Source organism: Notothenia rossii, assembly GCF_949606895.1.
Source record: "Notothenia rossii genome assembly, chromosome: 7".
In the NCBI taxonomy this organism is placed as follows: domain Eukaryota; kingdom Metazoa; phylum Chordata; class Actinopteri; order Perciformes; family Nototheniidae; genus Notothenia; species Notothenia rossii.
In genome coordinates, this window is record NC_136905.1 from 14,656,338 (window position 1) to 14,673,304 (window position 16,967).

At 40.1% G+C, this 16,967-nt stretch overlaps 2 protein-coding genes and 1 long non-coding RNA gene across 4 annotated transcripts in view; 2 read left to right on the plus strand and 1 right to left on the minus strand.

The window, feature by feature from the left end:
* Window positions 1–3,442: 3,442 nt before the first annotated feature.
* Window positions 3,443–6,358, plus strand: LOC307013192 (uncharacterized protein). The gene is made up of 2 exons (XM_079640472.1): window positions 3,443–4,166; window positions 5,949–6,358. Exons 1-2 carry the CDS (start codon window positions 4,084–4,086, stop codon window positions 6,298–6,300), a joined length of 435 nt encoding a protein of 144 aa, XP_079496598.1. The 5' UTR covers window positions 3,443–4,083; the 3' UTR covers window positions 6,301–6,358.
* Window positions 6,359–6,956: 598 nt separating this feature from the next.
* The window catches only part of mtmr11 (myotubularin related protein 11), a 33,462-nt gene continuing 23,451 nt past the window's right edge, over window positions 6,957–16,967 (minus strand). The window contains exons 11-17 of the mRNA XM_079640471.1: window positions 16,751–16,829; window positions 16,230–16,300; window positions 13,855–14,027; window positions 12,823–12,993; window positions 12,381–12,599; window positions 11,162–11,479; window positions 6,957–9,001 (exon numbers count right to left, since the gene is read on the minus strand). Of these exons, the coding sequence (XP_079496597.1) occupies window positions 8,534–9,001; window positions 11,162–11,479; window positions 12,381–12,599; window positions 12,823–12,993; window positions 13,855–14,027; window positions 16,230–16,300; window positions 16,751–16,829 (1,499 nt within the window). The 3' untranslated portion in view covers window positions 6,957–8,533. The remainder of the gene's footprint in view (window positions 9,002–11,161; window positions 11,480–12,380; window positions 12,600–12,822; window positions 12,994–13,854; window positions 14,028–16,229; window positions 16,301–16,750; window positions 16,830–16,967) is intronic.
* LOC307013193 lies at window positions 12,449–14,023 on the plus strand. 2 transcript variants are annotated; one of them, XR_013800886.1, is made up of 4 exons: window positions 12,449–12,577; window positions 12,771–13,018; window positions 13,272–13,371; window positions 13,883–14,023. It is a non-coding gene; the product is annotated as an uncharacterized lncRNA (long non-coding RNA). The 2 variants fall into 2 exon arrangements; XR_013800887.1 differs by having other exon boundaries at window positions 12,451–12,577; window positions 12,812–13,018; window positions 13,216–13,371.

Sequence of the window (16,967 nt, forward strand, 5' to 3'; positions counted from 1 at the left end):
TCTCCCTGCACGTGCCTGGGCTCGTGCCTGTAATTGGCCATGTTGAGAAGAGAACAAAAATGACAAGGATGCCCCCAGTGGAAAACAACTGACATCCTTTTAATTGTCTAACTATCTGACTCAATATATTAAACCTTTAGATAAATATGAGCCAGCGATGAAGTCTGAAAATAAACTGTGAGAACATCATCCCAAAAACAATTTAAAAAATGAAAATACTTCTATCAAGATGATAAGCAAAGGCCCACACGGTTGTTTTTGACAAGGCGCATGTGTGGACATCATCTCTTTTCAACACAATTGACTTTATTTATATGATTTCATTTTTGTATCTCGTTCAGTCTCATATGTTTTGTATTAAACTGGTAGACTTCTGGAGAAGCAGCCTGGACGGTTTATTCTACACAAATCATGCAGTTACATTTCAATTCACAAAAAGCAACTAGACAATTGTATTACTGGGCTCTTCTAATAAAGATTATAAATGTCGACATATCTTATATGTAGGCACTGTTTAAATGTTTCGGTAGGACTGGAGGTGTACATGGATCAAAAATAATGACACAAACACCATGGAGATTTCAAAATCTTAAAGATTTCGGTATGTATCAATGTTTTCACTTTGAAAATTAGATTGTCAATCATTAAATAGAGATCTTTACACCCAGAATACTAACTATTTTAAACAGGCCTCACTTATAAAAGAGTTTTAAAATGTATGAACAGAGGAATCCTTATCGCATGCCTCCTGGAAATAAAAAATAACCATAAATGCTTTTATTTTTCCTTTTAGGAAATGAACATCTGTGATTGGTCCGAAACCAAATGACCTTCTTTCATGGCCACCTACGTGTTAAAAGCCTCCTGACAGTCCAGCTGTCGCCTGATTGTTGGCCCATCAGATGAGGCCTTTCATGTCCCTTCAGGCTTTCAGCTGCTTTTGTCTGTCTGGGCCATCTATTGATCAGCTGCTATCTGCAGGGCCATGCCGGACCTCCATCCTGTGTGCACCTCTGTGTGACTGTGAGGAGAGAAGGAGCAGAGTGCTGTTTAAGTGACAAAATGACACATTATTGGTGGGGGAAGATGCATTTGCTTTAGCCTATTTCAAAAGCTGCAAGGGTACTAAACTTCCCTTAAGTAATTGGGGTTTCTGCTTATTTGCACTTTTACCTTACTGCACCTCAAAGGCAAATATTGTAGTTTTCTCTCTTCTTCATTTACCTGACAAAATAAATTACTGGTTATTGTTGACTAGACTTACTCTTCCATTTTAATATAAATGATGTATTATTATTGATGAAGCTACCTAAAAGTCATTCAAGTTATTTAACAGCTGCAACATTAGTGATGTTACATGGGCCAAAGCTCATTCAAAATGCGCGTTTAAAGGTTTTGCTGGTACTTTTATAGGGAATGAAGCACTTTACTTGTGACATAGGCCATTTTAAAAAGGCTTAGCAAAATAAGACATCTTACTCGACCTCACAGTAAAGGTATATCTTCTCTTCAGGATGAACTGGCATTTAGATGTTTCTAAGATACAGCAAGTAATAGAGGACTTTGCATTGGTTTTAACGGAAATACTAAAAGGTTTCAATGGTTTTGAGCACTTTTCAGAGTTGTAGAATTTCTGCTTTTTCTGTGTAATCCGACACGTGGACACCAGTGTAGATTCAGATCCAGATAAACAACTGCTAGGATTGAGTTTGACATCAAAGCAAGAGCAGAGCTTCTACCAACATTGTTCAAAATTAAACATCAAGAACAATATCTTGCTCTTTAGCTACTGAATTCGTCATTATTGTTACCAGCTTACCAAGCCTGCCATTTGGTGCCTGTCAAGTGTTTTAAACAAAAATAATTACTTCAAAGAACAATCATAATTCAAAAGTACAGATTAAGGTTAAATTGATGGACACATGTTTTGTCAGGTAACCAATCTACACACAGTAAGATGGTCACAAGAGCTTGTCACAACTGAAGTATAGCCCAAAGTTGAATAGACATCAGTCAACTAACATCATTTTGGCACAAATAAACCCCATAATGTGACATTGTACATGGTAGAACATAGAAGATAAGCAACAGCTCTTCATCTTTTGCCCTGCAGAGGCACCTGTTTGAAATGTGACAGAGATCAGATGATCACATTTCCCCGCAGCAGTGCAGCTGACTGTCTGAAGCCCTGACACTCCACATCATCATCTCCACAAACCAAAATACACTCCCAGAAACAACCTGCAGCTCTCCAGGCGGTGTGTGTCTGCAGCTGAGTCCTCTTTACCTGCCAGGACAAAAAGCAATTGGTCATGCCTGGTTGACACACAATTTAATTTCCACAGGATCACATTTCCTGGACACAATAACACAGTCAGGGCCGCTTTAATGGCCTGCCTCTCTCAGGCCTTATCTGCAGCTGTAAATGTAATAAATCAGCGACACACAGACATCTCTTGTAAAACTACCTGAAAGGTTCATGTTTATCAGCTTATATGTCTCACCTTGTGTCCATAATTAAATACCAGTGTTAACCATGATTAAATATGGCTCATAAATCACTACGGGGCATTCAATGTCAGTACAATATTTGTATTCCTTTGGGAGCTTACTGTAGGATAGACTATGTTGATCATGAACAGTCAGAGATTATAGTACTTTTTCCTTTAATGATAGATGTATTATATTTGCCCCCAATGGACATTTTTTTAAAGAATCTTGAGTTTTCAGTTTGATTTTAAGGTAAATACACGTCGCCATCTGGTGGCTAAATCCTGTAATGCAAAATGTCATATTATACTATACTCTGAATTATGACATTTATTTAAAGACTTTGATATTTGATTTTTAATAAGTTGGTTTAAAACGTTCTAAATACATGAGTATGTTTTTAAAATACAGGTTATGAAATGACATGCCATAAGTAGCCCAATAACAGGAATAAAGAAGATATATCTTTACAATAAAATAAAATATATTTAAATAAAAAAACCTGTTTCTTCTTCTCGTGTATATATATATATATTTATTTATTAAAAATGATAGTAAAAATATTTTTAAATGTTTTTATGTAGACACCTCTTCATTAGACTTTATATATTTTTAAACAGGCATACAATATACTTTTTTATGAGAAACAGAAATATTTCGATTTTTGTTCATACAAAAGTCTATATTATCAACATATTTCTTATGAAAACAAAAGACATAAGTCAATAACAGACAATTAATGAGGCAAATAAAGAACAAGAGGCAGTCTTTTAGGAAAATAGCTTTCACTAAAAATGTTAGATTGACAAACTACACACTGAAGATGACTGTAAACAGCATATTCATGTGCAAATCACTCACCTAGATTTAGATAGTTAGATCGATAGATATAATCTTTATTTATCCCAAAATTGGGAAATGATTGTGTTCCAACAGCAGTGTCAAGCATTACACGACTTACAAATGTTTAAAAGATACAATAAGATACAAATAAAAATAAAAATAAAACATCAGCAGCAAGTATACACATTCCGAATAGAAAGACATATCCTTAGAGTATCTAAATAATAAGCCGAAATATTGAATATATTGAGTGCAATATACAGTCTCATTAGGCTATACAGGAATATACTATAGACACAACATGGCCTTTAAACATCTTTAACCCGTGGTGGTGTGAGGTAATTATTTGTATATGTTGGTTGTGAGAAACATTAACAGTATCTTGGTTGGACACTATCAGCGGATGTTCTGATGTCCTCTCAGTCTGCTCCATGGTCTTATTGATGCCAATGAGCCTCAGCAGCGCCTCCCTGCGGACACTGAGATAACTGCAGAGGAACAGACAGGCACAGACGCTTTGTTTACCTCCATTCAAATGCCTGCAGATGATGATGATGGCACATCCTTCTCATTCGTATATTTAACAACATAGCGTGGGAGTGAGTTGGTACAGGACCTTTTTTTCCCCGTTGTGCTGTTGTGAATTTAAGGACAACAGAGACTGGTGGTGTCGTGCTTTCTGTCTCTCCTTTTCTCTTTAAATATGACGCTCGCCACAAACCAGGTCGATGATTTTTTTCCGGTGTTACCATGATAGGAGCCGGCATGGATCTGCTGTGGAGGATCTTAGCAGCTCTCAGCTTCGACTGCTTTAAAGATTCATCGTCGTCCAAGTGAGTGATCTACCTATATTTCCCCGGATATAACCAAATCCTGATTTATTCCGAGAATACAGCTGTGTGGGTCTGTGGCCGCCAGTAATGACTTCATTAGGCACCTTTACCAATCTCCTCATTCTCCTGTGATTTCATTTTAGCCATACATGTGCTTGTAAACTAGGCCTATATTTAAATAAAATAAACATATAATACTCAGGATTATGCTAATTGTGTAATCCTGCAAAGGGCAATGCTCAATGACTGAGGGGGGATTTGATATGTGACATGATTTAATGACAAATCAGGCAGAGAAATATATAAAATAAATGACTTCACAGTTGTTATGGCAACATGTTTTCTGAGGCATTGTTTTCTGCATGCATCAGAAATAATTTAAAGCCATTTATTATCAAATCCAGGAACATTGGCATCATAAGAAACCTGAGCACCTTCTACTATCATTTAAAGAATATGGCTAATAAGGCTTCATGCAACACAAGGTTCATTTTCATGAATTCTACCCACTGCACCTTTTAATGAGCGGTATCCGATAAGTAACAGACTGGACCTAATCCAAAGTCTGACACAGAACATAGGCTCTTTGAAAAATTGGCATCCAGTCATCCTGTCATCTGTCATTCAGCCACTGTCTGCTGGTAAGTGTGTCAAAAAACCTTTGTCATCTGCAAAACCCTTAAACACCATGCCTTGTGTTTATTTATGTGTTCCTTTATTATGAAATATTTGTTTTAAAGAAACATAAAGTCTCGATCTAAAGACAGATAAAATAAAGCAGGAACACTCCACAGTTTAAATTATTGCACAATCAGGCAGCTCCACATAGGCAGCTCAGGTTTTACCAGTTTCGTGTGTGCATAGGCAAAGCTTGATGCCAGTTTGATCCCACGTGTCTCAACGGCTGTATCATGTTTTTAAGATTTGGTTTAAGGCGGCAGACGATTGGCTTCTAGGTTGAACAATGATGTGATACTATTACAGGAAGTCATTTTACCTTAATACAGGTCAAAAACCCTCTGGTGCCAGTGTATCTAATGTGCTGCTCAAAACCAGAATTAAAGTTAGCTTCAAAAGTCCTTTTCACTTTTTTTGGCATTTTATAAATCATAATGTCTGAACACACTGATGCTTCTGTAACAAAACATTTACCCACATTTGGATCAATAAAATATCTAACTATCTAAGGCCCCAGTTTGACTTGCTTTAGATTTCAAGCTAATCTACATGGATAAATGTTATACTATAGAACAGTGCTAAACTGATTCATCTTTTGATCTTCCTTTTAAACTAATTTCCCCCCCCCCCTTGCTGTTATCTGAGCCAGAACTCTCCATTTCACTACAGCATTGACATACACTAAACTTAATTCCTATCTTTATTCTGGAGGTTTTGCCTGAGGGGTTTGTTCATGTACCAATCAAAGCCTGCTTTATATTACATTGCATTTCTAAAAACATGGCTTTCTATGGCTGTTGACATTTCGTTCTGATGCATGGAGTTTCACAAAGGAGATCCAAAAAGGACATTTTCTGGTGGTATAAGTTAAAATATATACCGTATTTCACTGCACTGTCTTTACTTAAAATGATATCAAACAGTGAAAAGCAGAACATCCTCACATTTGAGAAGCTGGAACCAGACAATATGATATTTCTGCTTTAAAAACAACAGTTTCAACAATGAATCCATTCACCATCCATTCATGTTGTCGACTCATTGTTTCCGCTCTACAGTGTGTGTGACTCTTTTGTCCCCTCTCGTCCTGACTCTCCCCCTCAGGTCTCCCACTAAGCAGGGCTCCAGTCAGGCTGGCAGTCTGGAGAGCAGCTCCCTGACAGGCTCCCTGTCCCTGGGCCCCGACGTGCCCCACTGCCAGTGCTGCATCTCCTACGAGGTCCGCCTGAAGCGCCTCTCCTGCGGACACCTCTACTGCGACCCCTGCTGCGACCAGATCGTCAACCTGGCCTTCGAGGATATCGAGGGCCTGTCCGAGTACCCCTGCCCCATGTGCAAGTCCATCCGCCAGCTGGGGGGCCCCTGCCCGTCCTCCTCCGGGTTCTTCTACGGGCCGGACGGCATCCTGCAGCAGGAGCAGTGTGCAGGGAAGGAGCATGGGAGCAGGTCGGGGTGAAGCTCTTAAATGGGAGAGATGTTAACTCCTCTGATGATTAAACATTTTTGTTTCTTCAGCTGGTTGATTTTTAATGCACTGCCATGAGAGCTATGTGTTGATATGGACTGCAACTGATGGTCACTTTACTTTAGTCTCCTGTGAGTATCTGGTGTTACTTGTGAGAAAGAGTTACATCCATAGGTTTAAAGTGCCACAATGCATCTAAAAACATGGTTCAAACAAGCATGTCATCGCAGCGACATTGGAAAAAAAGTCTAATAGTTTGGTTTTGGGTGAAACATGAGCCAGAAAACAAATGTTCTTTGCCAAAACACTGATTTTCATTCTACTGACCGTAACGTTGGAAACAGGACAGACTAAACCAAACTGGGGCGACTGATATTTTGTATTTAACATTTCCGAGTTTTTACTTTGTACATTACCTTTGCAAGTATTGAGCATTTTGCACATGATTCTCAAACTGTTTTATTCTGACTATACATATCATGCAAGGCGGTTGGATTTTAAATTATAAGTACAGTGCCGTGCTACTTTTTAAGTGTTACAGATCATATGTAAATATTTATTTTGTTAAAAAAATAAAGTTTATGAGCTGTGTACTAGAAATGATTTGTATTTTGTTTGTGGAACAGATTATGAACACAGTGGAGAGATTGTGAACTGATAACACTTTTTATTTGATCAGGATCAAAACATGCTGATACAAAAAATATGTACATCTGGCAAATGTTAGTGATGTTCGTACCAAACACACAACGATACAGACTGACAGGTGTAGCAGAAGATCAAATGAGATTTTCCATGCGACAGAACAAAAACATGATTTTGTTTTCTCCCCATGGAAGACGAAGGAGTGCGTTGGCATCACACCTGGAAAGATCTGATATGATGAATATTTACAACAGTTTCATAATTCATAGTGCTATCAAGTGATGTACCTTTTGACATGAGATCAGCATCAGTCATACACATGACAACTGTCATCCTGCACAAAATAAAATGAGGAAAATAACACTTTCATCCGTCTGTGGGAATGACGTCAGTGAACCTACTGGACTCCCACATCACGCAAACAAAACCCTTTTTGGATTTAAAGGCACAGGCGATACTTCCCTCTGTGCTTTAATACAGTCAGACAAGTCCTTGACCTAAATGCTGGCTGCGTACTAATACACCTCCAGGCAGGAGAAGAAAAAAAAAGATATAACATGATAAGTAAACACAGGAAGAAATGTGCTTCCAACACGGGTACCTTCTCAAGGTACGTCATTCAAAAAGGCAGAACAATGTTTGAGTTCTTTCATTCCACTACAAAATGAATGAGAAAATCTCACAATAATACTCAATTTGGTCAAAAACCATTCAAAAATCACACTTATCTACATGTAAGATGTCAAAGTGACGGATCATAGTAAAAAATACTTGGAAATAAAGATGAGAGTTTAGATAAGATGATATAACTAAAAGCCCTGAAATCACAGACACATCCAGGCTAACAACACTGAAAATAGGCCTCTCACTGAAGAAGCATGAAAGCAAGTGGAGAGATATGAGAGCGGTACCAAAATAGCTCTCATGCCCTAAATTCCACATTAAAGCCACAGAGCCTGCAGTTAAAAGAAAATGTAACGTTTAAAGTTTAAAAAATGATCATTGGTCAAACAGTATTCTACATTTCTATTTGAAGCTAAGTTACAAAACCTAGGAGAGGAACATGTCCTTTTGCACATGATCAAAACATCATCTAATAAGGATCTATGGAGTTATGTCTTCTGGAGACATGTAGTCTCACATAACTGTCAAAGTGCCCTTAAGAATCATGTTATCAAACCGCTATCTGTGTCCCTCTTTGGATAAGAAGCTAAAAATAGAAACTACAAGCTCTCTGTCTTTCTCCAAGGGCGACGCCTACAACATCTGTCACGCCCTGCTTTTCAAGATACGGCAAGATGTGCTTCTAATGTTCTGCTGTTACAGTGTTCAGCACCTTCAGCCCTTTTTATTTCTTCTTCTAATATTTAATAGTTGGAATATTGAAGGCTAAGATTGTCTCTACACATTTACAAAACAGTTGTCACATGTCATACAGTACAGACGATGAGTAGGAGATTAAAGAGATCTTGCAGGGATTATTTTCATTTCATTCATTTTCTGCACTGTTTTATCACTATATGCTTAATTGAATATGGTTTGACGGGAAACACATATTGATATTGAGCTTATGATCTGCTTATAGTCTGTCGTGGGGAGGGGCGCTCTGTATCCCGTTGCTTTTAGGCAGCTTGGCGTTTTGGGGTGCTGGGTAGTAGCGCTGATCAGGGCGGGCCTCTGCTACCGAAGAGTGCCCGAACAGGAAGGTGTGTTTGTTGCTGCCCCCATTGTCTCTGTGGCCGGGCCTGGACGGTGCAGCTGAGGCGGCGGGGGGGCCCCGGGAGGTCTGGTGGTTGGTGGAGGTAGGAGGGGGCGCCGCTCTGGGGTTCCCCGCGCTCTGAGGCCTGGACGCCGGGAAGAGGAAGGTGCCGTTGTTGGTGTTTTGGTTCAGGTTGGTGTCCGTGCGTCGTGGCTCGGCCATCTTGGTGGGGGGGTTGAGATCGGAGTCCGTGGACACCTGTTCCAGCTTGTCTTTGAGCTGCTGCACCTCCCGGGCCAGGCGCTCCACGGGGTGGGGGTGGTTTGCTGAGACGGGGTGGGAGAACGCCTGAGGATGGAGAGCTACATGGTTAATATTTATTACAGGAGATGGTTATCCATCAATGAAACAGAAGCACACAGTCCAGAATGCATTCTTTTCTTATTGCTTGTTGTGGTATTTATCCATTTAAATCATTTGGTGTGAGATCTGTAGAAACAAATAGTACTACTCACAAACCATCTCTGTGGATTAGCTTATGTAACTGGGTCATGATTTCTAGAAAAATGACATGGCTGGTATGTTTCACTAATGTTGTTGTTTTGCACAATCTGGGGGCCTTCAAGTTCAATTATATTGGAGGGAGGCAAGACATCTGCACCAATATCATTGTTAAATAGCGCTCCACGTGAGAGGAATGATATGTATTATTGTAGTGAACTGTCTCTTTAAGGCATCAATGAAGAGCATTATAATGTTGTTTGAATAACAATTGGCCTGTTTCAGGAAAAGCATGTAGCTTTTAAATTATAGTACCGTAAATCATATACAGAATTTGGACCTGTGAAGATGCTGGTCTTCAGCAGGAACACATGGGCTTCAAGTTAAGAGCCATGATAGGATCGGTATGTATAAAAACAAACAGACCAACACATGGTAGGCAAACACAGAATATAATCTTTCGTATCCTTTAACATACAAACAATGCTGTTTTGATATAGCAATGTATAAATCTATTCTCAATGATTGCCATCATTATTAGAGAGTGCAGTGTTTCAACTACCATTGTCTTGGAGGGGCGCTGCGCCCCGCTAACGGAGCCCCGCACCCCCCCTGAAATTCAAGGTGTTTAAAAAGATAAAGAAAAATTATTAAAAAAAAATTTTTTTAAATATATATGTAGCACCAAATTGCAACTAATCTATTTATCTACTCTCACTTTCCACATTGAACATGACTGTGCTCTTTAATTAAATAAACTAAACGCTTTCATTTTAAGTTGTGAGTTTAGTGTTGTTGACCCTAAGAAACACTGATGCATTAATCAATAACAATAATCCACAGCTCCTCTCTCTGCTCCAGAGGATTTAAAAAGTATATATCCCAATGCGCATATATCCCCCCCCCCCCCCCCCAAAGCAGTAAACCTACAGTAGGGGAAACACTGGAGTGTATAGTAGCTGTAGATTCTGCAGTAAGCAGTTTTGTTGTGCTGTAATGCATAATACATGAGAGCAGTGTCAGGACTTGGATACAACTGTGAAAAAACACCAACTAACAATACTTGTATTCGTTGTTGCTCCACCTCTCCGGGTGCTGGAACTAAATTGTTTGTTTTAGAGCCGAGTTGTGCACAAATGCTCAGTGATTTCCGAATGAAAATATATCTTGTGTTACGAAAAGAAGAGAGAAAGGGGATTTTGTTGGCCTCTAGGGGCACTTTAATGATGTGTGAAATTGTTGGGGTAGCACTTCAATTACACAGATGAACAGAATTGACTCTCTACTACTAATCTTTCAAAGCGGTTTGATAGGCTTCACTTGTTCCTCTGCAGTTCCCTTAAAATAGAAAAACAGCACCGACACAGCCCTCCAAATATCCTCAAAATCACCATGGGGACACTGATTGACGTGCTGCTGCACAGACATCACAAAGACTGTACCACGTCCATGATGGGAGTTCAACAGCTCAAACTAATTAACACCTCAAAGAGACAATGTCGTATCATGAACAAGCCTTCATGATGTGAGAGGAAGAAGACATGACGAAGGTGAAATCTAGATAAGCGACAGTTAAAAGGGTCAGTTTAGGGAATAGTTGTAACCAGTGTTACATCCATTATACCAGCCAGTGTTTAGTGCTGCCTGTCTGATGGTTCTGTATACTCGAGGATCATTACTGCCATTTATATTTAAGACAAGGTAAGATGTACTTTATTGATCCCAAAGTTGGAAATGTTTACGGTTTTTGGATCTTAATGCATGCGGGTGATGTGAAATTAGCCTTTTTTATTTATTTATCACTTACAAACTTATAAAACCTTCAGATTTATATTTTTAAACTGTTTTAAGAAAATGTGGGGCCTCTTTGAATTCCTTATGCTAATGGTCCAAAAGGAATAAATTCAAACACATTCTTTTTAAATCTAGAGAAGTGTATTGAACAACGCAGTCTTTTTCTGATTCACAATAATTCCTATTTCAATGTTCCTAACACTTCCATCGTACCTGAGCGTGGAGCGCCCCCCGGAGGTAGCACTCCCTCCACAGGCCCATGCAGGGCCCCATGAGGAGGGGCATTAAGGGCTCATAGGGGTCCAGCGGCCCCTGGGGTCCGGAGCTGGAGGTGAGGCCTTGGGGGAACTCGGCCAGCGCCCAGGCCTTCAGCAGCCTCTCCAGGCCGGGCACGTTCTCAGAGGACGCCGCCCTCCGGTGGCTCTTCTTGTAAACGCCTGAACTGCCGCTGCGCCAGGGGAGCAGGTTAGCCGGACACGAGAAGATGCCCCGAGAGAGGAGGAAGACAGAGCCGGGGATGGTGTCAGTCAGCTGGTGGGCAGACGAGGGAGAAGAAGAAAGGATCAGTAAAAACTTTAAATATCAGATTCCTGCTAAAATAACCCAACAGTTACATTTGAAACGCTTAATTGACAGTAGTGAGGTGATGTTGTGTACTGTGGGTCTCAACCGTGTGCTATGATTATAGGTATTTAGTCAAAAGTAAAGGCTGAACTTCCTTATTTGATCTAAACTATCCCTAACCAAAGATGGGCATCAATCCGTGAAATAACATGATCTATATGACATTATAGGCAGCCTGGTCCAAAGGAGTCCATTTGAATTGGATGCATGTTTTATGGCTGCCACTAGAGGGTGCAGTGGCTTGAAACTTCCCCAGTTGAAAACTTGCATTTAATCAAGAACTTTTTGTAATCTTTTTTTTAAATTTGTGGTTTTATTTAATGATGTTATGTAAATGTGTAAATGAGGCCTTCTTTTAATAAATGTCTTACTTTCAGGACATGAATACATTATTATTATTACATTCTTAAAATGTATAAACATCGACAGACACATACAGACAACGTGAAATCAAATAAACACCTGAAAGTGCACACTTCTATCAACAAGTCTGAGTTTGAAAAGGAGTAAAGGAAGTCAAATAGTCAAAAGGACCAGTGCATAAAAACATTATGTTTTGCCTTTGTGACCTTATTCATCAGTGAAAATGGTTTATTGAAAACAATGTGTTGTTTTCCAACAATATCATAGTAGCACTATAAACTGACATTGTTCTTTGTCAAAAATACTTCAGATCTAAAACTATTCTCTTCAAGTCAAAAGCTGGAAAGAAACATGAAATGCTCTCTGGTGTCAGCCAGTGTTAAACTGAAGCTCCCCCCATGGCCACTAGAGGGAGTGTTGCATCATGAGTAAGTCTGCGCCCTACCCTGTGTGAGTCTGGGTTGGTGTTGAGGTTTCCATTGAGCAGCGGTTGGAGAGGAGGGATGGGGGGCACGGGCTGGGTGAAGCGGTCTCTTCTGTGCTTGCTGTACTGCAGGGACCAGTCCCACACCGAGGGGAGAGGAGGGTCCGAAGGGTCAGAAGAAGAATCCGGATGAAGCATATCCCTCCAGCCATTCACTGGTGTGTAGGACTGCCCGGGGTTCTGGGGAGAGAAGGATGAACATTTCAAACGTTATATTTTCTTTCTTTGCACAAGTTATCGTATGTATGGAAAATGCTACCCACAGTAATTTTTGGGAATTGCCAAGACATACAGTATCTGTGTCTGCAGCAAATCATATTGTAATGACTTTAAAATGCTCTATTTTTAAAGATGACATCATAGAGTTGCCAAAATACTAAAGCCCCTCTCAGGTGTCCAGTACCTGGGAGCGTTTGCATCTCTCCCGTTGGCAGTTGGCCAGGAAGCTGGAGAAGAGTGGCAGGTGGATGCTGTCGTGCAGCGCCAACAGGAAGTCACCTGTCAGCTGGAAGCGAGAGGGATACTGGGACAAGAGCTGCCACACACAGTCCAGGAAGAGCAGGAAGACTGGAGCCTGCAGAGGGAAGGGAAGGAGGCAAGTAGGTCAACTTGATTTGTTTATCTTAAGCGCCTCAAAACGCAAAATGCTTACATGGGGCTTTACAGGGGAACATAAAAACACAATTCAACATTTGGTTATTATATTCAACGGGACTTGGTGTAGAATATGGAGTTAAAAGATATGAAATAGAGGCAAACAGTTCATGGCTTATATCTTTAATTACATTTTAAAAAGCCTCAGGAGTGGATCTAATTCCGCAAGAACTGGAGGAATGTAATCTCTGCATCTAGAGTGATGGAAAAATGTAAGGAGCAGGAAGGAGGAACAGCTGGAGGAGCGATGAAGAAGAGGGAGGTGGGAGAGAAGAGGGAGAGATGAAGCAAGATGAAGGTGAGGAGGAGGAAGATGGAGGGTAAAAATGGTGGGAAAGAAGTTGGATGGATGAATGAGAATATAACTGAGCACGTTGTTTTGAGATATTCTTTTTAGGGTCCGAGAACAGAGGTCAGTTTAGATTTGTTTTATAAACCTATAAATATTTTTAAAGATGTTCAAAAATGGTAAACGGAAAAAACTTGGACTAAACCTATAATATAATAGAAAAACAGAAGCATTTTCTCTTACAGTAAGTACACAAGATATCACAGTGTGACAGAGATTAAGATGATAATCACCATTCTATACAAACATGCAATTATTATTGAATTATTGTCCAACCCTAAATTCAAGACAGGACTATCTTTCATTTGTCAAATAACAATAAACAAGGCATTTGTATTGTATGACTAGCCTTCCTTTTATTACATCACTGGATAAATATATAGTTGGGAAAACCTGTGACAGTCAGTTTTGGTGTGAAGCTTGACCCCTCACCTCCTCCTTGTCGTTGTCGCGGTGATAGTTGATGCGGCTGTAGAAGCGGTGTCCGGACATCACCCACTCCTTCTGCACGAGGCTCTGGAAACCGCTCTGGGTCCGACAGTGGGGGTCACACATCACCTGCACCAGGCTGCACACAACGCAGCCCATGTCCCGGTCGTCCGCCTCTGAAAACGTCAAAACAGAAAGGCACACGCTGACTAAGGTCATACTGTAGGACTTATTATATATTACCTAGAAATAGAACCAAGCTGCTAAAGATGAGTCAGTTGTTTATAGTATTGGGAACTCTGACTCCATTTACCATGTAGCACGTTTTCTTTGTGTCTTCGGCTAATGTAATGCATCATTTGTTGACAGTATGTGGCATATACAGTCAGTGCATAAGATGACATGTTATACACAGTTCTCTGATAAAGTACATGAAGCACCATATTGCTTTTACATTGTTTCGATGAGTTTCTCTTTTAAATTTCACAATTTCCCTTTTATCATCAGCTGCTGTTAAATCGACTGCTTTCAAAGTACAATACATCAATTACGTAAACCCATCTACAGGTCCATACTTTATTTAAGTTAAACAATAAAAATGGATTTAAAAACACAAAAGGATTCTCCATTTTCCTTTGCTCCCCTTTCCTAAACCGATGTACCTGTACTTACCATGTACCATACCCCTTACAGTTCCCTTCCACAGTAATATAGATTCTAAATTAGTTTTCTGTGTAACATGTAAAAGAACATTCTCACATCTGTCGCATGAATGCATTCCTAATGTTTGTAATAATCATGTTAGCATTTAGAGGGATTGTAGATAACCTCCTGCATCCACTGTCCTCAATATAATGGTTTTGTGTTTCAATGTATGTACAGTATTAACCTCTAGCAGTGTTACATGTGAAAGCACCAGAATGTACAAACAACACTTTAACTAACAACCAACATTTCATTCTGTTCTTAATCCACTTAAGGCTTGTACTGTTAAAGAATAGAGAGAGGAAGGGGGAAATAGTTTAGACAAAGAAAGTATTGATAGGACGAAAGCCAAATAAAGATGATGCTGAATACATAGACAAAGACCCAGAGCTGGACACGGGAGAAGAGGGAGAGACAAAGTTTGCTAGCGCAGTGAGTCATTACTGCAGTGGGATATTTACGGCTGCTCCTGCCGCAACAAGCAGACTTACAGCACGACTGATATATGAACCTCTTGGCTGAAGAAGAGTCGTAAAGGCCTGATGTCGAGTCCCTTACAGCTGCAGAGTTTCAGAGAGAAGTCAAACACCAGCCGCAAGATGTAAACATCCGTAGCTGAACATGGCCATTGTTTGAGTAAGAAGTGTTGGGCCTGTCTCTCTGAATGAACCACAGGCATCCAGATTGGAAAACAACAGCCTCTTATCTGTTAAATGAGTCACAACATGGCTTAGGCGTGCCTTTGTCCAGTAGCTTTCCCTGTCACCTGACCCATCTCACTGCCAGGTGGTGATCAGTTGACACCTCTTCCTCACAACAAACAACAGTCACTTTGAGGTGACCCAGTTGTTCTAAGAAGTAAACTCCAACACAGTAACATTCAGACGGGGGATTGAGAGTATCCCAAAAAGCTTGCGTCCCGGGCAACACCAGAAAAATAAAGGGAAATCTAACCCCTTTCCAAAAGTGTGGTGCCAGAAGCAGTGCTATGTGAACAGATGAGCCAGGCTATAAATACAGGTGGGTGGTACCACAGTATGTCTCCTTTCCAGCTAGAGAAATTACCTTTAATGTCTAAAGAGCCAGTGTTTGTAGCCGGGGGGCCGATTATCAAATCCACTGCCTTCTCCTAATCCTTGAATAGCAAAGCCGGACCACTACACCTAGTCTTGTGGGCAATTAGTTTACAAACAACTGCTGTGCTAGTTCAAACTGAAACTTACATTTCAGCAGTAGAGCCAGTGAGCACCACAAACAATCAAACAAAGCATAATATCCACACCATTGACTGCAATACAACTGTCCCGGTCAGACAGACTTACAAATACAAATACTGTGGATGAAACCCTTTAAACAGATACTATGGTACACTGAAGATTGTCAGTAATGTATCTGATTATAATAGAATGACATGCACGATTGCCATTTCCTTTGCGTTAAAAGTTGACACATTTGACCTTATGTACGAAAGTCTTGAGATAAACCTGCCTGTTTCCTTGTTTTCTAAAAGCCTGTTGTTGTATGGAGGCCTATTGACAGTGTGCATGCAGTGGAGTGTGCTTGTCGTCAGTATACAGCTACTTCAGGGCAAGCCCTAATGTGGGATTAATGAGAGCGAGTGAATAATGAATGGATTGAATAATATGAGACGTGGTCTAAGTCACGTCACTCACCTTGCAGAGCCACAGTCAGGTGGACGCCGCGAAGCAGACAGGCTACCTCTGAGGCTTTCCTCAGGCAGGATCTGGAGACAGAGAGGCGGGGGATGGTATCAAATCACCTTCATCTCATTTCAGTCACAGACAAAGTAGACACGTCACAAATATGGCAACAAAATATGTATTTCTTCCCTTTACTGTTATCCTTTTGTTTCCTTGACATTAATCTTATTACTGAATCTTTTTGTGAAGTTATACAAATACATAGATACACATTGATATGCACATTCATTGATGTTACCATTGTGTAAAACAATTATTGTTAATAGGAGGAACTTTTAGGGGTTTCCGTATCAAGGATAATACATTTAAAACATATACAGTTTTCTCTTAATAACAGGATTTTGAGGATTTTAATTGTTGTCAGTCAACATTTTCAAAGCACATGTTTGATCATGGGTTAAAAGAACCTGAGTTGATGAGTTTTTGTTATGGGTAACATGGATCGGGCCAGACGGGCCAATCAGAGCGGTTACCTGGTGTAGTCGAGCCAGTGGGTGCTTTCCAGGGTAGATAACCACTTGTCATCAGGCACTGACACAGATGTGGAGATATCTAGAAGCCAAAACAAGAAAAATAACAAAAGAAAGAGATTATACTAAAGACCTTTTGTAAAGTGTTTAGTAAGGCTCATATCTTCACATCAACTGACTGGACAGTTAGAACCAGTACATGTCAGCAGAAGCACAAATA

Excerpts from the sequence above, each read along its gene's own strand:
- LOC307013192 (XM_079640472.1), top strand. The coding sequence starts at position 4,084 with ATGATAGGAGCCGGCATGGATCTGCTGTGGAGGATCTTAGCAGCTCTC. Across the intron at positions 4,167-5,948 it reads AAAGATTCATCGTCGTCCAA|GTCTCCCACTAAGCAGGGCT; the intron begins GTGAGTGATCTA and ends TCTCCCCCTCAG.